This window comes from Streptopelia decaocto, assembly GCF_964273445.1.
Source record: "Streptopelia decaocto genome assembly, chromosome: 13".
Classification (NCBI taxonomy): domain Eukaryota; kingdom Metazoa; phylum Chordata; class Aves; order Columbiformes; family Columbidae; genus Streptopelia; species Streptopelia decaocto.
In genome coordinates, this window is record NC_138668.1 from 11700225 (window position 1) to 11723795 (window position 23571).

Genomic DNA, 23571 nt, shown 5'->3' on the forward strand with positions numbered 1-23571 from the left:
TATTTTAGAATGAACCATGTTTCGATCACTAGAAAGTATGCTATGCCATACATTTTTTATTTAAGGAAATTCCTTTCAAATTGCTTTACATTAAACTCCCTATTCATAGTATTTTAAGCTTTTTTTTTTTTTCTACTACATTCTCTTTAATCATCCACTTTTATTTTCTAATTCTTTCACTAAAAGGTACTGTTATGCCTTTAACACTAGTCTTATACTGCAGTCATTCCAAAACCTGTGATCTGAGTGATGAATATGGATTATGAAATATTAACATGGTGTCAGTGATCCTCTAGTTTGCCACAGATCAGATACAAACATAAAGACATACAAGCCTAATAAGTAATGTCCAAATCCATTACCTCTCTGTAACAGCAAAGTGAATGATTTGATTTTTATTTACAGTATTAGGGAATAAACAAGCTTTAGCTACCATACAGGATACCCCAAAAAAAAAAGACCAGTCAAACATCACCACATCAAACCTAAGTGTTTGAAGAGTCAAATATATGCTATGTCATTGCTGTTAAAAAAGCTAAATACAACCTTTGTATCTAGTTAAGATCCTAACTGATCCTTTTCATTCTTAAAATGTGAGTAGCTCAGGATATGGTCTACACGATTGTTGCTTATGTATCATCTTGTCTCACAAACTTCTCAAGTTCTAAAGATTCAACTTGTATAGCAAAGTTCAAAAGGTTTGAGGGTTCCAGCTGGTAGTAGAAGAGTAAAGTTATCACTATATTCTATTCCTTTTTCTCTTCCAACCTGGTTACTTTAGACATTAAAACTGTGTATAGAAGCTCTTTTTCCTAAATCTTAAAAAGTACAATCATGACACAAATAAAATACAACATTTTAAGAAATTTATCCTTCTATAAAATTATTTAATGGAAAATTAAATTCTGACTGAAGATGCTATTATCTTTTATATGCTCTCAAAACCTTGATTTTTCAGTATATATCACTAGCAAGATCCTCAATAAGATAAAGTAATTTGAATAAAACTATAGTGGTTTTCATTGCTTATTCATAAAATAGATCTGAAAGTCTACAATATATATAAAAAAAATCACCTCCATCTACAGAAGCTCACATTTTATTTTCTGTTTATTTTTATTCTTCATCCTGATTTTTCATTCTTTAATGAGCATGTTTACAAATAAAATAAATCTGTACCTATTCTACTTTAGGATAATCTGACCATAAATATCAAGTATTAACTCTCAATTACTTGCCCAAAGAGAACTGGAAAATATATTAAATTATATCTCTGTGGACACTAGTATTTTGACAAAAATGAATACTGCACTTAGGATTTTACAGGGAGTAAGATTTCACATCTGGAAGGTACACAGCTTCCATATGACAAGATCTCCCATCTCACATTTCATACAAAATCCTGTGTATGGCCACAGAACATGTAACACAAACTGATAGTGGAAAAAAATATATTTTGTACTACAAAGTGTTATGTGAAAAATATTTTCAAAAAACAAAAACAAAAACAAAGAGTTCAGCTTCCAGTGCTGAGGAACCTAATCCAGAAAATCAGGAAGTCAATGGGAATCTTCCCTTTGTTCGCAGTGAAATTTAAATTTGACATTGTATTAGAAAAAGGGAATTATGCTCCGAGCAAAACACCTCTGTACATGTGTGTGCGTGTGTGCACGCGTGTTTGTGGGTGGTGGTGCATGGGGAATGTGTGTGTATATATGAATACACAATCATACATATATAAACACACATAATTATCATTATTAAGTATAACAGGGTTAGCAAGCAGTACAAGTGAAATGACTGCCGTTCAGACAAGGCTACTTTACTATTATTGGGGTTTTGTTCTATTACGCTATCCTATATACTTTCATAAATATTGCTGACAAAGTTAATATGCAAGAAAGGAACATTTTTCGTATCCGATCGAAGATGCAATAATCAAATCATAAAACACAAAACCAATAGCCAACCAATGTGAATAAGTCTGCCCATAGGCTTAGTTCAAGCAAGCCATTCACTGAGCTATGTGATGGATCTGTCAAATCCAATACAGCATTACAGACATACTAGCAACACCAAGTGAACATGCAATGACAAAATGACAATACGCCCCACTGCCATGCTTTGACTTCTACCTCATAAATACAAAACTTGATGACTTGGCTAGTTTCTCTTCAGACTTGGACAGAAATCTAACACTATACTTTTTTAATAATTTTTTTTTAATCTTCCATAAAAGCTGAATAAAAGCTGTACATCATTTTATTGACATCTGAAAGGTCTACCTTGGTTGTGAAATTGTTTTCAGGAATAGATGATTTGTCTCAGCAAATACTTAAGGGTTTGCGTTGATTTGTTTCATGAGATTTCTTTGCCATATGATTCTCCCCTGTATTTCTGTTCTTTGCCTATTTCCAGCAATATTTCCAGCTGTGACAAACAAGGATACCATTGCATTTCTTCACAATAGAGCTCTCTTACAGTGATCATTATACATTGACTTAGTGTATTGATTCTGGAGTCCCAAATCTTTCTGCTAACCTTTTTATTTATTTATTTATTTAATTTACCCAAACATGTCTTGAATCTAAAGATTTCCTTTTTCCATGTTCTGACTTAAGAAGCATGTCAAATATGGAACATTGCCATTCATCATGTATATGAGCTGTGATTTTTTTTTAAAAAAAACAACAAACAACCACCATTTTTATTTTTTAAATTAATATAAAGTAGTATTTCCACAATATGTCACTGCTTCAATAGTATATACTCACTGGTCCTCACTACATTTTTCTGGGTATTGTTTACACGTAAACAGTAAATATATTGCATGTGTAATTAAATTAAATAGGGGCTCAAAACAACAATCGATCAATCAAGAGTAGTGTAAAAGGAGATACAGAATCTTTAATTTTGTCAGAGGACAGTAGATAATTATTACATTGAGGAAAAAAGATAAAAGCAGTTGTACTGAACTACATTTCAGCACTTTCATTATTTATAATTCACAAGAGTTGCTAAATTAAATTAATTTTAAAATGAATGAAAATTTAATCAAATTCAGCAACTGTAGTTGTGAGTAATCAGAGGTATCCATGTTTGCACATAGTTTCCCATATATAAAGAAATGTTTGAGCAGGGGGCTGACAAGGGGGCTATGCTAGTTTTAGGATTCCCCCATAAATCATTCATTTGGGGGAAGCAGACTGACAACATTTAAAAAGAGAAGCTAAATTAAAAAAAATAAATCCAAAAGATATAAAATTCATTTAAGATATTTAAAATTATGCAAGGAAAGACAGGTTATTACAATTCTAATTATACACAAAGTGTATCTGGAAATTAGACATTTTTCAAAAAAATAATTAAGGGTTGTAACAACTGCATTACTACTGATGCCATCTCAAGCTTCCTTTACAGCATTTAAGAGCACTGTCTTCTTAGACAAATCCTTTATTGTTTTCCTGAGCATAACTCTTAGTGTTGACTCTCTACCCGTAGCAGAACATGTGACCAACGGATGTTTTATCTTACAGCATTTGACTTGTTTTATGAGAAGGTACACTAATTCATAACTAAAGCATTTAAAAGTAATCTTGATACTGTTCAGTTTCTCTATGTCACATACAGTTTTCAGAAATTCATTTATGCATAGGAATAAAAGACCTATAAAATGATCCAGGGACACCTGAATGATATCTGACAAAAAATGACTAACCACAGGAGGTTATTTATAATTCTGTCCTTTCGGTTTACTAATACTTTTAGAAGCAGGAATTGTTTTGTGTTAAAAGCTCATAGAAAAACACTAGAGCTCTGACATGCTAACATACCTTTGTGGAAATGAAATGAAACTACTGAGTAGAACTTTACCTTTGTAGGTTACCCTAAGCAGACATAGTACATCGCAAACAAAGTGCATACAGCACACATCTAGTTGGTATTACTGACCCAAAATTAATAGAAAGTAACTTGCTTACCTGTCTGACACAGCATGCCTCAGCCACACATGCAAATTATTTTATTCACATAACTTTAAAAAGTATATTTTCATTACCCAGAATAAGCATTTGAAAGGCATATATGCATGCATAGCATTGTAACATTCATACCATGGTACTTTGTTCTAAAAATACAGAATCCATGAACAGCACTTCAATCTAAGAAATGGTTCACTGAAATTTCTAAATCTGTTGATTTCTTTAAGAAACAGAAACATTTAAAACAATGTCTGATTTAGCATCTAAAGAATTTTTTTCAATACATGTTCAGGACTTAAGAAATTACCTCCATGATTCCAAGGGAAAATTTTCTTATCTCAGGAATTGAGAAGTATGACCTTACTTCTTACCACTATTCTGAAGCAAAATGCATGTATGTATCTGTCTTTCACAATATACATCCTTCCTTTATGACTGGACACTCTTCAAGTACTTGAAAAGTATTAAAGATAGCATAGATTTTGTCAAGGGGATGGTTTATGAAGAAAACATAGGATTTTTTTTTCTTTTCACTAAAACATCATGTCCAAACACTGCAAAGACTTAATTTTATGCAATTTGACAAAATCCTATTTCCTACTGAAGTCAATAACAATTTAGACATTGACTTCAAAGGGGTCTCAATTTTCTTCTTGCAAGAAGCCAAGTTAATTTATGTGACATTGCTTTTAATTTATAGAAGTTAAGTCTTTGCATGTTTCTCTTACGAAGATTTTAATAATCTTTTAGTCCTGGTATTATTTCCACCAAATGTGGTTTACATCTGCAGGATAAAAATACAGATTAAAAGAAGAATAACTGGGGTTTTTATGCTTGGTTGGTTGGTTTGTTTGGTTTTTTTTCCCCCCACTATTGAAAAAAAATCAAATGCTTGAAAAAAGATGCAGATGGAAAAAATATTGGTTTGCCTTGGATAGTTCAAGCTTAGACACAATTCATTCTCAGTTTTCACTGACTAAAACAACGTCAATGAGAACTGAGGGCACGCAATAGGTTCAGGTTCTAAATCCACTGAAATAACACTCCTAAGACGAATAATGATCTTTAGTAGTAGACCATCATGAAGCTGTACATATATTTGTCTACATTGTACAAGGGTCACTGACATTAACTGGATGATCTACAGCTTGAGAATGTGCACATCTCATGCCTGATTCTCAATTAAAGCCTAAAATCTCCCAATTTATGGCTATTCATGGATTACAATAAAACAGCCTGCTTTAGATATCACAATTATCTGCAGAGCAACAAGACATTTATGAGACTTCAACAAGGCAAATTTATAGAATCATCTTCAACTTCCATTAGTGAAATATTTAGCAGCAGTAAATGAGGCCTTACCTGTCACTGTAGGCAGCTGCAGTGGCAGTGGCAGGCTGGGCATACCGGTAGGCAGCATAACCACCCTGAAACACAAACTTACGCTCTAACTGGATTGTTACAGCACCTTAAATAACATTTTGCAAAATTAGCAACAACTGAGAGTACTGTCATGCCGTAAGTTCCGTTAAGGGGTTAAATACATCGGAAATACTTCAGTGAATCATTAAGCAAAATTTATCACCACAAACTTGTTAATATTTGTCCCAGAGATCAGGAGAAGGCAATGAACTGTATTCATCAATGTAAGTTATTCTATAAGACAATACTGTATTCTTCCACAAGTTTTCAAGTAGCAATTGTTCTTACGAATGAGGTGTATGCCTATTAATAAAGGAATGCTGAACTAAAAAGAAAAACTCAGCTAATATTCAATTCTTTCTTGTACAAAATATGATTTATCATGTCTGGTTGATTAAACCTATGAATTTGTGCACTCAATTAACACTTAACGTTACATAGGTTTCCAATTTATACATGAAATCATAATGAGGAAGTAAAATTCTCTTCTTCCATGAATTAACATTCAGTTGTATGTAACAGTAATTGCAGCTGTTCAATTAAGCAAACAGGACAAACAAACACACATTTGAAAGGAATTGTGTGCAGTGATGCATTGATTATCAAACTGTGAAAACAGCAGAGCTTCCTGTTCAATGGACCACGGTGTTATATCAACCATTTCAAAATGATCTCAGCATGCCAATTAACAAACAGAGGCCAGTCTCCACAGATAACACAAACATGATTTACGTCCCAATTAGAATTCACCACCCCATAATCCTTTGGGACAGGGGACTTTTGTATTTCCTTTCCTACTTTCACCCATCTTAACAAAGAGTTGAATAAGAAAGCATCGGATCACTCAGCTTTGAATACGAATCACTCTTCTGCTAAAGTGTTTGCTTAATGGATTGGGGTTTTTTTTGTGGTTTTGTTTGTTTGGAAGGCTACATTCACATAAGATATTATGCTGAAGCATGAAGAACAGGCCATGATGCATCAACTTTTACTGTAACAGTAATATATTTTTAGTGCAGGAACTTTTGTGGGTTTTCTGTTTTGATTTTACAAATAAATATTCACTCTTCTCAGAAAAGCGATTTCAACTACTTTTACAAGCTACTTCCCCTTCTACTACTTGGCTTGGTGGGATTGTTTTCATCCCTAGAATGTGTAAACCTTTGTTGGTTTGAAGATTTGAAGCAGGCTGGTTTTGTGAATCAATCATTGAGCTGACAATGCCACATCGCCCTAAGAATAAACGTAAGTTTTACATATACTAGCAGCTCATTAGAAACTCCAGGCTTTGAATTGTCATTTTACTTGAGGAACACTCTTTCTGATTTTTTGCTCACACAGAGAACAGTACATTTTCCTCCCCGGTCCTGGTCAGCCCCCTGCCAGCAGCAATTGTGTCACACAACCTCTGTGATGAGGCAGGTGCTTTTCCTAACACCACAGATTCCATCTCTCTTCACCACGTTGCTTCTCTGTGCACGCACAGGAGCGTTGAGACGAAACACTTTCTCATTTCATATCATTTGATTTTTATAAACCAATAGAAGGCTATTACTGTCAAAAATGTATAACAGGCACATATTGCTTGCAGGTATGTGCACACAGGCAATCAGATGTCAAATAATGTCACCAAGTGCAAACTGAGCCAGTAAACAGTGAGGCTCAGAGATGATAATGCAAGCTGCACACTTGGTCTGGCTTCTGCTACAAGGAGAAAGGTGAGAGATTATACAAATTTCTCTCTTCTTCGCTTCTGTTTTTTGAATGCTAAATACAGCAACTTTTTTTTTTTTTTCCAGAGTGCTGATATGAGAGACTACAAATGGTGAAAGTATGAAGAAGAGGTTAAACTTGTATTCATGATCAAGTTCTAAAAATGTGTGGCAAACTGCCAGTCATTCTGCAGTATGACATGATTCTGTTCACCACACATATGACTCTTTTCACTTGTCCTGTAGCCCATTTCTAAATCCCTTATTTAAATGTGAGAGCCACTTCAGGTTGACCCAACTATGGATGCAATGACTCCCATCACAGTACAGAGTTGAGAACAGGCCACCATGATAAGTATCAATGTTTCAGTGTTTTTTAATCAGAAAAAAATGAGTCAGGCTGTTCACATGCTGGCTACTCCTAAATCTGCAGGTGGTAGGCTCTGTGAGGATTATTTTTCTTTCTTTCATTCTTAGGGAGCAATTAGGCAATCTGGACATCCATAAATCCAGGGGTCCGGATGGGATGCACCCGTGGGTACTGAGGGAGCTGGCTGAGGTCATTGCTGGACCACTCTCCATCAACTTTGCCAAGTCTTGGGAAACAGGAGAGGTGCCTGAGGACTGGAGGAAAGCAAATGTCACTCCAGTCTTCAGAAAGGGCAAGAGGGAGGACCTGGGTAACTATGGACGGGTCAGCCTCACCTCCATCCCTGGGAAACTGATGGAATGACTTATCCTGGTGCCATCTCAAGGCATATCAGGGATAAGAGGGTCATTAGGGGCAGTCAACACGGCTTCACCAAGGGGAAGTCGTGCTTGACCAACCTCATTGACTTTTATGAGGACATTACACCATGGATGGATGATGGCAGAGCAGTGGATGTGGTCTACCTTGACTTGAGTAAGGCATTTGACACAGTCTCCCACAGCATCCTTACAGCTAAACTGAGGGAGTGCGGTCTGGACGATCGGGTAGTGAGGTGGACTGCGAACTGGCTGAAGGGAAGAAGCCAGAGAGTCGTTGTCAATGGGGCAGAGTCCAGTTGGAGGCCTGTATCTAGTGCAGTGCCTCAGGGGTCAGTACTGGGGCTGGTATTATTTAATATATTCATCAACGATTTGGATGAGGGAATAGAGTTTACTATCAGCAAGTCTGCTGATGACACTGAGCTGGGAGGACTGGTGTCAGTGGCTGACACTGGAAGCTGTGCTGCCATCCAGAGACCTGGACAGGCTGGAGAGTTGGGCGGGGAAAAATTTAATGAAATATAACAAGGGCAAGTGTAGAGTCTTGCATCTGGGTAGGAACAACCCCAGGTTCCAGTATAAGTTGAGGAATGACCTATTAGAGAGCAGCGTAGGGGAAAGGGACCTAGGGGTCCTGGTGGACAGCAGGGTGACCATGAGTCAGCACTGTGCCCTTGTGGCCAGGAAGGCCAATGGCATCCTGGGGTAGATTAGAAGGGGGATGGTTAGTAGGTCAAGAGAGGTTCTCCTTCCCCTCTACTCTGCCCTGGTAAGACCCCATCTAGAATATTGTGTCTAGTTCTGGGCCCCTCAGTTCCAGCAGGACAGGGAACTGCTGGAGAGAGTCCAGCACAGCCACAAAGATGCTGAAGGGAGTGGAGCATCTCCCGTGTGAGGAAAGACTGAGGAAGCTGGGGCTCTGGAGCTGGAGAAGAGGAGACTGAGGGGTGACCTCATCAATGTTTACAAATATATAAAGGGTGAGTGTCACAAGGATGGAGCCAGGCTCTTCTCGGTGACAACCAATGATAGGACAAGGGGTAATGGATTCAAATTGGAACACGAGAGGTTCCACTTAAATTTGAGAAGGAACTTCTTCTCAGTGAGGGTAACAGAACACTGGAACAGGCTGCCCAGGGAGGTTGTGGAGTCTCCTACTCTGAAGACATTCAAACCCGCCTGGACACCTTCCTGTGTAACCTCATCTGGGTGTTCCTGCTTCAGCAGGGGGATTGATCTAGATGATCTTTCGAGGTCCCTTCCAATCCCAAACATTCTGTGATTCTGTGATTTAACTATCAGTAAAAATTGGTCAGTCTGTGAAGACAGACCCTTTCTTCCTCCCTAAATATAACAGTTACATTTGTTTATCCTTACATTTTGATTTCCTTTCATCAAAGAATTGCTGCTGAACAATGAAACCCAACTCTGAACTTTATTAAGATGCTTTGGATTCAACAATCAGTATGACATTTATGAGAGTCCTGGAAAGACTGAGTCTAAAGCAATAAAAAGAGATTGAAATTCTTGAATTTGCCTGAATTCACTGGAGAACTAAAATGCAGGATGCATTTGGTTATCAGGAAAATCACAACTCCCTACCAGCCCATGTCATGATTTCCTATTTTTAACATAAGCTATCACAGAATTACACATAAAAACCTTCTCAAGCAAATTATTTTCATGGGGTTTCTGTTCTGTGGCTTTGTTGTGGTACTAAGTTTTCTGATTTTTTTACTTCAATTACCTGAGATGATTTATCATTATGGCAACAAAATACTTGAAGGTATACTTTGTACTGAGAATCAGGATGGGAATCTGATTCAAACCCCCTCTAAAATTCTGTGACAAATTCTACAATTTTTCTCTAATTTTGAACTTGGCTGATATCTTAGATGGAGATATTACACTAGTAATTTTCACTACATATACATCTCTTGAGTAATATATTAACTATTTATCTTCATGCCTTAGAAGATATTGCAAAATATTTAGAATAAAATTATGTGATAATTATATAATAATAAATATAAATTTTCAGTTCCTTTGTCTAAAAAATGCTTTCCCCATCTCACTCTGTACATTCAAACAGAAAGTAGCTGACTGTTATGCCATATTACTTTGAAAATTCAGCTGAAAAAATAAATTCAGCTAAAATGATAGAAAAATCTCTACTGCCTTATCTGTGCTCCTGTAATTGCTACTTCCAAAACAATGATAACACAACAATAAACAGTAGGTTAAGTTGTCTTAAATAATTAAGTACAGCGTCAATATATTCATAGTCAAAATTCTATTTCTCACTGGCACAAATTACTGAACAGGACACAACAGTAACTGCTGTATTTCATGAAATATGAAGAATATTTGTGATTTTGTGATTTAATCTAGAAAATAAAATGCAACGTATTTATACACATTGAATCAATTTTCTCACATAATTATTTGAGTATTAGTATGATTTTAAAAGCGTCTACATTCAACATAATGAGTTTTTACCCTCAGTCAGTATTTCATACCTGTGGTAACTTACTGCCATACACAGGCTCATGCAATACTGCTCTATAAACAAACAGAAAAGTAATGATCTGAATCAGTAGCGAAAGAAGGATGGAAAGATGTAAGGAAGGAATTTGGACAAATTCCTCAAAATCACTCATTACAATTTTCCTTTCAATGTTTTATACATCTCTATACTCAGACAAACTGAAAAAGAGCAAGGAGATCCATCAAAGATCAGTAGCCCATTGTTACAGATAAATCTTAATCAATTTTAGAAAGAAAATGCAGAAATTCTAGATATGATAAAATGGAAAAACAGAAAACCAAATGCATCTGAATTTTTACACAAAGTCTGCATATCTCTGTTAAAAATGATTTCCACAAAAAAATGAGTTACATAAACACATCTATAGATTACAAAACCACGTGTACATGTGTGCACCTCCTCCTAAAATACCTACATTATTTCTATAACTTGATCTCAGATATACTGACAGTATTTATTGCAGATGGGTATTTTTTTCTGTTAGTTTTTCCTATTACTAAAATATTTAATATTCTATGTAAAGGTTAAGAATAATTTTTCTGCAGGAAATAAATATGTGGTCCGCCCTCAATACCACCCTACATTTGAACTAAAGGTGATGGCAGTAGCTATTGATAATCTCATTCCACACCCCTGATCACAAAGTATAAAATCTTAAACCTATGTACTCATATGTTGCTGTGGACTCTCACCAGTTGCAGTATCACAGGTCCGGGAATCCTGAGAACAGGTTTGAAAATCTTGCTGTGGATAAGACTGACTAATCTACGTGCTCAACCATATTACCAAGGGACTTGGGAAAGCTGGTGAAGACAGAGTTTAGAAATTCCTCATATTTCTTAGCCTTCCCACATTTTAGGTGTGGATTGAAGACTGACATGGTCTGAAAACATTCTTGATGGCAATGATAAAAAAACCTAACAGATTCAAGATAAAGGAGAGGAACAGTGTAGAGCTATTATTCTGACTGCATATTTCAGCAGCTCTTACTCTTTTACTTCATTTTGTGGAGTGTATTTTCTTATTTTCACAAGTGTCAATCTTCATCTAGGAACTTCTGTATTTGCTGGCAGGCAACCTTAATTCTCTTTTAATGACTTTTTCTCTTAGTGAATCAATACTTAATTTTAAAAGGTCTTCCTTACTTCCTAATCATCGCCTTTATTTTTCCTACTCAAAGGCACATTTAAAAAGGAATTCAATAGTTTAGCTATTTCAGAGACATTATTACATTTCATATAGAAGTATATGAAATATAGACTACATTATATTACTTCTAGAATCATGGCTCTTGACTTTTCATTTTAGACTGTACTTTCCACTTATTTTTATATTCCTATTCTATTCCTCTGGTTAGTATTAAGCAACTCTGACTATTTGCTGTTCTTGTTTCACACTGCAGTTTTCACCCAATCAGTATTTTTCCACGTCTTCCCTCTTTCCTTTCCACAAAAATGTAGCCATCAAGGGCTATATTGATAACTAGTTATGAAAAGATTGGCATGGTCTAAATTACCGTTTGTACTCAATGTAATTATATCAGAATTAAACCCACTGCGATATACTTGTTAATGCATAATTTTGGTCTGGCTTTTCAGAACTGTGTTTCTTTTGTTTTGCTTTCTGTGGTATTTTTAAGACTCCTTTCTCTCCAATCTACTTTTAAAACCTATATTGTTTAAATTTCTTCTTCCCCTCCCCCTCCTTTTTTTTTTTTTTTCCACAAAGCATTTGTTCTTTCAAAAAGCCTCAGCTCTGCAATTTAAATGAAAAACTGAGTAGAACTATGTCATAATCAATTGGGATTTAATAAATAACTTGGCCCACTGAAAACTAATACACTAAGAACTAACACACTGTGAATTGTAAGGTTTCTTTTGATTTATGCCAGTTCTCTATCTCTCTCTCCCACCCCTGCAAAATGTTTTATATGCAAGCAGGAATGAATGTGAAGAAAAATGAATTGTAAAATAAGAAGCTTTGTATATTATAAAAAAAAAATTAAACAAATTTTCAGAGGAGTGTTTTAATTCTGTCAACTGCTGTAAAGTTAAAGATTCTGCTGCACTAAGAGAACTAAGAAATGCAGTCAGAAATACAAGGCTGCAATTGAGTGAAATCCACTGCGCTAGTAGAGTTATTCCATTTTCTAATGCACGTGACTCTTTCAGACAGCAAAACTGAGGCTATAGCAGGAATTAGTAATTTCTTCAATATCTTCCTCATTGAAATCACTTTCCACTTGGAAACAAAATGTTAAAGCCTGTGAGAATGTGTGAGGTCACCTAAAATAGTATTGTCAGTCCCCAAAAGAGATACTCCTGTTTTTTAGCAGCAGTGAGTTCCAACACTATGAACTCTTACATTAAGTTCCCACCTATATTACCACACTAAGCAATCCTGAGAGAGATATCTTGCTGCCTCTCTGATTTTCAGGTTGGTAAACTGAACAAAACAGATGTCACATACTTCTGACATTTTTAAGAAATATGAAAATTGGAAACCTCACTTGAAGAAATTCCACACTGTACCACCTATGCTATATAGCTCAAAAATTTGGCAGCAATGTGTTTAGGTGAGACTAAAGCAGGATACTACACCTGAGTAAGCCTTTGGCAAATGGGTGACTCTCACATGTTGTAAACAATGTTACTGATAACGTCACTAAGTATATAAGTACACAGGGAAAGCATTTTAACCCATTCTAATTTATTTTAAATATATTCTTAAACTACACAAATTAATTTTCAGAAAAGTATCAGCCTCTTTCCACCTATCAGAAAAACAAAACCTACTTCATCCATAAATTCAAATTGTTTTTCTTCTTCATATAAAACTTATTAAAAAAAATCTGTTCCTGTGGAAATAGTTCTAAAGCATTGCTGATAAAGTATACAAGGAATGTTTTCTAGCACAACCTATTGAATTTTTAATATTCATACCAAATTCAACTCATCCATCTCTTTGTATCTCAGCAGAGACAGCACAACAGAAGTAGAAGTAGGTTAGAGAAAGTTGTCTGGTGAAATAAAGATGATACCTGTAACTTGGGACCAGATTGCTTTATCAAAATAATTACAAATGTGAAAGATTACTGGAGTATCAGTAACATACTTTACGTCTACACGTTTGGAAAAAAAAAAAAAAAAAAAAGCCTATGAACATAGGGTATAAGAATTAATTATTTTAGAAGAGTAAAATTCAGCCTCACTACCTGAAACCTCTTGCATACTCAAACATAAGTAGCCTCTTTGTATGCATTCAAGGTAAAAACTTCAGTATTGGTAAGAAATTAAAAAAATAGTATTTAAAAGGAAATTGGTGACTAATGAGGTGAAGTAGGCAATGATGGATCCAGGGCTATAAACACTTACTAACAAATATAACCATTTCTTACATCATGAGTAGTCTCTACCTATATCATTTAAATTGAAATAAGTGGATTTCAAAAGAGCAGATGGAATTCTACTCAGATTATAGACAATACATAGCCATATCTTAAACTTACTACAGGATTAAGTTCTACTATCACCATGGCACTTATGTATACCCAGTATTGCCTGGATTGGGTAAATCTGTATCTCTTCATAAAGTATTTGCATACTTCAAGTATTATTGATACTCGTCTTGATTTTTAAAAATGAGCTTTTGGGGATTTGAAGAAGAATGTTTCTGCTTCATTTTTATTTTTCCTTTGAACACCAATTTTGAAGGGAGATGCCCCTCCACACACGCACACACATTTTTTACATTTTTTTGCATTCATTCAGCATTTGATTGAAGAGTTAATTCAGCTCCACTGAACAATGATAGATGTAATGAACAGAAAGGTCTTCCAATGTGAGAGATATTCTTCTCAATTCTTTCTGACAGGCAAGGGATGGTAAATAGACAAAACAGAGTCAAGCTAGGCAGCAAACTTGTAAAAAGAATGACTCTGGTAATGTACAAGGACAGCATGCACATCAATGAATACTTACATAAATGTCTGCACCATAAAATCCATCCTGGTATACAACACTGCAAGGATGCACACACAAAGAAAAACATCCATATTAGTGCATTTCCACATGCAAATGCCACCAACCCCTGCACAGCTGAGGTTAGTCTTGTCACAAGAACAGAGGGAGCGGGAAGGAAGGCACTCTTCACATTGGTTAAGGAGGTTGGTAGTAATTATCAGAAGTGAAACTGTACCGAATACATCAACTTATAAAGTATGCCAAATGCTTACTCAAAGAGAGGTAAAGCATGGCAGGATTGGAAAATACTTTTGATAAGGTTTTGGTCGTGGTGGTGGTAGGGTGGTTCTTTTTTTTTCTAAGCAACCACATATTGGCAGTATTTTTTCTATAAAAATTTTCAGTGGGCCAATCCTACAATCAGTTTTAATACATTAACAAAATGCTGCCTCTTAAACTACTACTTTCTTGTCCTGCAATTATGTCAATCCTCTGAAACATAGTTGTCATTACTTAGATGGAAAACAAAACAGAGCATAAGTTTACATGGTGGGAGGAACGTGTGAAATAATTATACTGGTGGTATTCTACCCATTGGGTCAAATCCCAACACCTCAGTGTACACAAAGATGGGAGTAAGTACTGCATTGTTTGCTGGATACACATTCCTGATAGAGACAACAGGTCTGTTAAGAATATCATGGTGTTATTTAAAAAAAAAAAAAGTATTAACCTTCCTCACTTTATCATTTTACAACTCTGGCACACATTTGTGTGCTTCTGAGCTCCCCTGCAGTTTTGGTTGGACACATTACTATTTATCTGAAAAAATTTAGTATTGTTATATTACTGTTAACAGTTCACCCAGAGACTGCTGCATTTCAGCGAACGCAAACCATCACTTTAAATAGTTCCAATTTTACATTCTAAAACCTTCAGGATAAATGACAAGTACGACAAAGATAGTTTAAATGATTACACTAAATAAAACTGGAACTACACAACAGTGGCCTACCAGTTACAGATATTACATTTTACATGCATCTGGCAGTTCTGCAACTTAAAATGAGTATTTCCAATATCAGAATCAACTTGTTTCAAGAACTAACTATGAGAGCACACAATAGGTTTTTGCAACAACATTTTCAATTTGGCAATACTATTATCTGGGAATAATAGTTATTACCGTGTTTCTAGCCTAAGCTCTTTTGCAATTCCAACAAGAATTTTCATGTCAGAAATATAACTGATCTGTCGAGGTCAATGACCAAAACCCATAGGACTGAGCTGGTACGTGTCTAAGTCAGAATCACTTGAGAAAATCATAAATATGCATACATGCACATAAACCACATTGATAAAACCACACTGATTACAGAAGTTTGCTATGGAATAACAACACATGAAAACTCTGCTCCACTTAAATCACAGTGTCTGCCATTTGCATCAGTAAGGTCAGACCTTTGTGCATTTATTTTTCCATTTATTACGTCTGCAGAGCAAAATATGCCAAACCTTGTCTACCTTGGAACTATTTAGAAACCTTGCTATTTTCCTTGTAGCGTACCTTCATCTTGGTTTTGACAGACTGGTTATTTTAAAACATTGCATGTTTTTCTTACACCTGTTTGCATGTAAGAAATGAAACATTCCACATGACTGTGAGGTAGAAGTAGATGATCATGAAGAACATGGAGGGACTTTCATGAGATCATACAGAAATGGTACATAGTTTACTGAAGATGGAGGCCCCACAACCATGACCCACAGCCCAGGAAGAAGGAGTAAGGGAAGGTGTTTCAGGTTCTGGGTTTCTAAGCATCCAACTGCATTTTAATAGGCAGCAAATTAAATTAATTTTCCAGTCAAGTCAGTTTTGCCCATGATGGCAATTGGTAAGCAATCTCCCTGTCTTATCTCAGCACAATAGCTTTTCCATCTTACTTTATGCCCCTATACTCTTGAGGAGAGGGAATGAGAGCACAGCCGGGTGAGGGTCTGGCAGCCAATCAACATGAACCCCACCACAGTACATTAAAGCATAATACGTTCAATTGTTATTAAACATTGCTATTCAGAAAATAGCACTTTTGAGAGAATATGTGTCAAAATGAGGACCTTTTGTCTTCCTCCCCTTGGTGATCTGTGGATATACAGTGAAGATATTGCAAGATGAATAGGGGCTGACATACTCTGAATTCTAAATATGCAACTGCTTCATGAATATTATACTGAAGGAAGCACCCAGCACTAAAATGAGAGGTGAATGCATGACTCTGTCATTAAACATGGTTAGTATTAAGATGGAGTGACAGAATCAGGCAAATAAGTATAACATTCCCAAGCAGCACATGCACTAATGAAAAGATATCAGCTGATTTTATCTTATTTTGTCCATACGGTCTTGTAGTACAATCATGATGTTAAGTATAAAACTTCCAGCTTCTTTCGAAGTTTGAAGAAAAGCAATTCTTCAGATTTTCATAGGTTTTCAGAGGATATTTTCTCTATTCACTGTCCTTATAATTTGTTGACTCCTGTGACTGAATATTAGCACTGGAGTCAAATGTATTTTCTAACATCAATCTTCATCAGAAGGACAAAGTGTAAAACACCAAGAGCTATGTTTTGCTCTTGTGCTCTTATTTTTCCTTCACTATATAATTTTCTAGAGAGTAATTTGCTTGGCTTGTCATCCCCTTTTCTCTCTCTGAAGCTGTAGGCAGAGAACAGATGATAAGGCTGAAGCATGGACTCATCTTACCACAGCTGCTTTTATACTTGATATTCAAAAAATTGTCTTAGCAGACAGATAAATCTTGAGTTCCTTGTAAAGCCAACACAAAGTCTAGGAATAGCCACCTTACTGAAATTAGAATTATTATGCCCAGTATGGATGATATGTCAATGCACTTCTTGGAGGCATTAAAATAAGAAAAACAAATTTGGGGGATTTATTCAGTTGTATTTTATTATTTTATTGTGCTAAGGAAAACTCAAGACAAAAATCCTAATTTAATAAAAAAATATGCATCTAAAGAACATCATATACGGCAATCATTTCCTAAGATTATTTTTCTATAAATATGAAACTATTGTCTCACCAACTATTATATATCTGCTTTGCATGGTTTTAGCTGTTTTATTTTAGTCTCTAAGTCTTATAATAATTTTTGTAACTATATTAAGACAAAATCTTTATTAGTTTAGATTCCACCTTTATAATATCCTGGGAAGACATCTGTCTTCATTATCATTTTTCTATCCTCATCTTTCAAAAGGATTGGGTTGAGTAATCTATCAATGACATAAGATGACAGTTCTTGACTGCACACGCATTAGTTCAGTAACTTCATAGTAGCTGAGTATATATGGCCCTCAGTCATACACACAATTTGCACTAGTTAACATAAATAACCTAAGGTGGATTAAGTGGAGTGATTGATCCGGTGTAACAAATGGGCATTACAATCCTGATTTCATTCATTCATTCCAATAGGAATCACAGCTATAGTTCACTATTTCCCCTACATTATAAATAAGGGAAAGTACCTGAGGAACAACAGTTCTCTTGTTTTCTGATTGTTGGTAGGTTTGCCTTCAATGTCCTACACATATTTTCAAGTTTTTGGTCTCAGAAATCATTTTTTATATGAAGCCTTCAAGAAACAACTCATACAAGAGATGCAACTACAACCTTACTTAAAATAAACCAAAGAAAAGACTAAGAATTAAACAGCTTTTAGCGCTCTAATAACACAACTTTCCCCGCTGTAAATATAGAACTGAAACTCTTCTATGAGACTGTTTCAAGTTTTTAGGATGTTCTCTAATTCCTGGTTCTTGTCTTCCCAGTTTCAATGTTTTCTGCTGCAAACAAGTTATGAGATTTGGAAAATTAATTGATGGCATTGCCCCACAGAGCAACGCTGGAAGACAGAAATCACTGTGCATTTGCAAAACACGTTTTTTGTTCTAACAATTGCACGTATATACAAAGCACAGAGTCCAAAGTAAGAGGAAGTTTCTGTGAGCCCAAAGAAAAAAACATAACCACCATAGCAGATGTAGTAGCTTATATTAATTATCTTTCTTTCTTAAATTCAGAATAATGTGTTGGAAAATAAAACTCCTTTTGAATTTTGAATCAGTTAGAATGCAGCAATGCAGTAGGGAACAGTCAAAAATCATGTCCTCCACCCTCCCAAACTTCACAATTTTATTCAGGGCTGGTTTTTGTTGTTGTTGTTGTTGTTGTTGTTTTGGGTTTTTTTAAAATTCTTCTTTTCAAAGAGAAAAAAGTGTATTGCTATCCCCTGTCTTCCCAGGAAAGACACCAGATGTGGAGATCCAGACTGAAAGCTAATTCTCTCGTAGCTTCATCACAACTGTGAGGAGCAGAGGGGAAACGTGAAGACAGAGTCATCACTCAGTGAACTTGTGCAGAACTTGAGGGAAATGATGCTGGAAAGAAGGGCTTCTCATCATTTTTACTAAAACTGTTATCTATTACTACTGTCTGCTATGCTACCAGATATACAGTGACACTGGCTTTTTTTGACAGCAATATAAAGATAGAGCATCATCTAAACATTTTACTATTTGGCGAATGATTTTCAAGAATGCTGACACACTAGTTGCTGGAGTTCAAAAGCAATTATGGGAATCAAAATCAGATCACCTGCTTTCGGTAGTTTGCTGTACAACAAAAACTGCTTCTTTCTGCTTTCTTTTGACAACACAAGTACTGCCAACTGCATCCAAAATCTGTCATAAGGGTGCCTTTACTGGTAGCTTCTGCGTATTAGGATATGCTCCCTTATTTCAATTTCAGTAGGTTTTTATGGTACATATAAAGTTATGAGTAAGCTGAACATTGTAGTATTTCCAGGCATTAGAAATGATGCCACAGATGCTAAAAATTAAGTATTTTCCATATGCTAACAAACAAAGACACTATCCCAAGGAATTAGTGAAAGGTCTTAATTGCAGGTAAAGGATCTGTTAATTATTTATGCAGTGCTATGTAACTCATGAACACTGATTTCATTTTTAAATGACACATTTTAAATCAGGTGTGTTGTTTTATTTATAAGACAACAATGGCCTTAAATATGGCTATACTCAATAATTTTCCTCAGACCTAGCAAAGCGTGCCACATTGGCTGTTTCCCAGGCACAGCAGAAGAGAGCTTTCCATATGAATCACACTATCGTGTTTTGCTTAATGACCACAAGATATTCTAGATTTCCTTACAGCATGGGACTTGTTGCATTTCTTAATTTCATTAACAGTTTCTAAGAAAATGTCACAGTCGGTATCAAACAGGACATCAGTGAACAGGAACAACTGCACATTCAAGGGACACTGAATAGCAAAAAGGTTTCTGTTACAGAGCAGTGAATCCTGAGAGTGCTGCTGAGTCAAGGACAAGTAAGCACCATGTCAGGTTAGTCTAAGAAATTGAAAATATTTCAGTATGAAACTGTTTGGCTCTAATGCTAGGCTACTTCCTTGAATGCAAAATGAGAAATTGTTACTAAATCAATTGCAAAATAGCATTCAAAGCTTTTTCAATTTTTCTTATCAACAAATTATATTCCAAGTTGTTTGTTTCCTTCTATAAGTTGATTCATCCTCTGTGATCTCTTTATTATCTCCTTAATTTTCCTTGACTCCTACTCCCATTATGACTGAAACCCACATTCTTATAATTTATTTTCATTGATTAAGGATTTTTTCTGACGAAAATTCCTTTTTGCTTCTTTGATAGGTCAGAGTACATAATGGGTGAGCACAGAACAGAACACTGCAAATAAATTCCAAATTGTATTACTGTATGACAAGATCTAATATATTAGGCCAAAGAAATTATTTCAGAATAAAGCTTTATTAATCCAACTGTGGATCAGCGCAACAGAGATATGTATTATTTCTGCACTGATCCATGAATTACAGAAGTTGGCACTTCCTTTGTGCATTGGAAAGCAGTGCCTTATTATAAAACATAGGTGGGTGGAGAAAATTAAACATGACTAATATCTGAACTAAGACCTATCTTAATTAAGACAAAGCTTACTAATTGAAATTTTTTGCAGAGTCAAATCGTGTTAGAAAACATACTGATTGGCAAGGGGAGCCCTCATTACTAAGGGTTCATCTCTGACAGCTGGAAGTCATCAGAACAATTAGGAGATGTGGAACCCACTTGTGAAGCACTCCTGAACCTGACTGCAGCGCAAAACTTCTGGATTAACTTACAACAGGAGTTCAGAATGTTCACACATCTAACTTACCTAAGGATGCTGAAAGTAAGCAGTACAATTACATGAGAATATATATGTATTACACTTGGAAATTTAATTTTTCATGTTGAGTCACTGTACTAACTAAACTATAAAAATTTCTATAACACACACACATACACATGCAGAGCACTCACATATGGCCCCTTAAATTAAAGCAAATTTAAGTTACTTAATGGTCTGCAAGTATTTACTTATGTTACAAATACTAACAAAAAAAGTATTGTCCAGCTCAAAAACTGTATCACAAATAGCTGGTATGTATTTTCTGATGTAACTTTATGATCATGAAACTGGTAATAACCCACATTACATATTACACATTGAACTAAATAGAGGTGGAAAGAGTCCACTGTCTTTATATGCAGTATCCATTTTGTAGCTGAGACATTCAGATTGAAACCAGCCCTTGTAGGACATTCTAAACTCGTTCCCCTCATTGCCATGTGCCATCTATCACCTGGACCAACTCTAAATGAGAGTCTGGGCAACAGTGGGATAACTTGGGTGGGACACCATCCTTGTCCAAACCTAACTCAGACAATCTTCAAAAATCATGGTGTGTTCCTCCAGCAGTGGTATATAGTCTTGCTTATTAAATTAATATTATTTTGCTTATTAAACTACACAAGACACTTAAAAAAACAGAATACACTCTTACAAAATAATCTGATTCTGTGCCGTATTTTTATATTAACTTTTAGAATATCTTACTTCTCTGATGTGACAACTCCCCAATGGGAAGGCATGGTCCAAGTGCCCACCTTTAATACCCCTGAAAATTTATCTCGATGGCTGACTGACTAGAGCAACAAACTTGTCTAGAGAAACACACACCTTTTGCCATAATAGAACAAAGGTTTCACAACAACCTGAGAAAACCAGCAAAAAGCACCCATCTTCTACCATAACGAAGTAGGAAGATGTAGGAGGACAGGGTCTTGTGCTGCAAGCTTTCTTACATGCAATATTCACAGTGAGGGCATATGAGCTGCTGAACAGGATTTAAGTGAGGGCAGAGAGAGAGACTTCCCCTTCACTCAAAGACTTCACAAACCCTTCCTCAGAAAGATCTGGTTGCTCTGCAGAGAGGCAGTGGCAAATCTACTTCAAATTTTTATGAAAACTACTGTTCTGGCCCGGGATCGGATAAGTTTTCTGATTGTCCAAACTTGTCAATTCCTTCATAGCTGAAAATCTTTTGACAATGCTAGGTCTTTTAAATATCACAAAATCTTTCTGTGCCAGCAATTACAGAGCTACCGAAGAATTTGTTTATTCTCCCTCTCTCTCAAAAACATACCTGAAAAATAACTATTGAGTTTCTAGAAATTATTACTATGAATTTCTCTCTTTGGTTCCTTAGTTTATTGCTTGGCTTTAATAAATGTGGGTCACTGACAGCAAAATCTTAAGGTATTATTTAAGCAAATGTACTGAAAAACACATGGCTCTGAGAGAAGTACCTGAGATTTTTATCACGGTAAAGACGTTTACTAGAAAAACTAAACAAACTGCAACATAACAATAAAAGAAATACACTGCTAAGCCTTCAGGTCCAGAGACAACTCTCAGTGGATGATTTAAGAAAAAGAAGTTAAGGCGATCCAACCTCCTTAATAACCAGATGTTGGCAATCATCAAAAATATATCTTTAGCTGAAACAATTTCTCTGTTCCAAAGCATTCAGTTTCTAGCAGCATTTACATAACAATATGTGACATCTGAAACGCTTAAGGCCACCAACCGTGGCAGTACAAATTACAGTCATTTTTCAATAGTCGGTGCAAGGTGCACCACTGCCAGCGCGGGGATTGCCTGCATGCTGCGCTGCGTTCTGCGCTCAGCCACGATCCGCATGCACCACACTCACATGTGGTTTGCAGCCTTTGGAGATTCATGCTAATAGGTACAAGGGGCCGATCTCCTTACCCGCCGTAGGCTGGGATGGGAGGGGGGGGAGCTGCCGCGCGAAACGTGTTGTACACCGTGCGACCTCGGCCTCTTAGGTGGGCACCTCTGTAGGCAGCGGCTGCGGTCGCGGCAGGGTAGGGAAATCCTGGCACTGTGGAGACAAAAAGAGGAATGAGTGTAAAATATTTACATCAGTCTAAAACAAGAGTAATGAAGCAGCACGTCTGTGCTTCTATTAAAGCTTGCCTGGCACTGGATGAGGCAGGCGCCAAATAACCAAGCTCTTAGTCTTTGAACTAGAGGCCTCATCTTTTTAAACAAAATCTTTGTATGCAAACAGGAGGTAGCAAACTGGGAATTTAGATGGCAGTATCATCAGCAGCTCTGACTCTCTTAGAAGACACTATTCAAAATAATACTGACTGTTCTAGCCAACAATGTTACCAGGAGACTCCTGAGGTCCAAGTCACCCAGTTCAAGCTCATGTATATAATGTCAGAGGAATTTCCATCACATCACTGGATCTACCTTCAAAAGTCAGCCCTGCTGTGAGTGGGGGTGAGACGTCAGACCAGGTACCTCCAGTGATCTCCATAATCCAGTGATTTTACCAGTCAAACAGAGCTTTACTTCTGCTCCAAAGACAATCATTAACTGGGTCTTAATTGTGTACCAAGGGAAAAAAGGAGAGAGCAAGAGTCTTCGCAGATTTTGGGGGTGTACCTTGTTCATAACAGTACCCATTACTCTTTCAGAGGCAAGGGCTGCATAGTTTGGAAATATCTACCTAAATTGGATCCAACAGAAACCATTCAGATATATAGCAAATTAACTCAGACATTTTTATATTGTCATCGCAACTAAGCATAAGCATCTGAGACTTAAAATATTTTAATCAGAAACTAAACAGTAATACAGTACTACTTAGTGGTTTTTTCTGTAAAACGTTTGTAACTTCTCTCTTCATAACTTTTTTA

The 23571-nt window shown here is 36.1% G+C and overlaps 1 protein-coding gene across 17 annotated transcripts in view; it reads right to left on the reverse strand.

Moving 5' to 3' along the window:
• The window catches only part of RBFOX1 (RNA binding fox-1 homolog 1), a 652484-nt gene that overhangs the window by 25572 nt on the left and 603341 nt on the right, over positions 1 to 23571 (reverse strand). For 13 of the 17 annotated variants that reach the window (XM_082064137.1, XM_082064134.1, XM_082064127.1 and 10 more), the window contains 3 exons: positions 22613 to 22745; positions 14393 to 14432; positions 5343 to 5407 (listed from right to left, as the gene is read on the reverse strand). In XM_082064137.1, the coding sequence (XP_081920263.1) occupies positions 5343 to 5407; positions 14393 to 14432; positions 22613 to 22745 (238 nt within the window). The remainder of the gene's footprint in view (positions 1 to 5342; positions 5408 to 14392; positions 14433 to 22612; positions 22746 to 23571) is intronic. The other 4 variants (XM_082064130.1, XM_082064129.1, XM_082064142.1 and 1 more) reach the window with 1 other exon arrangement.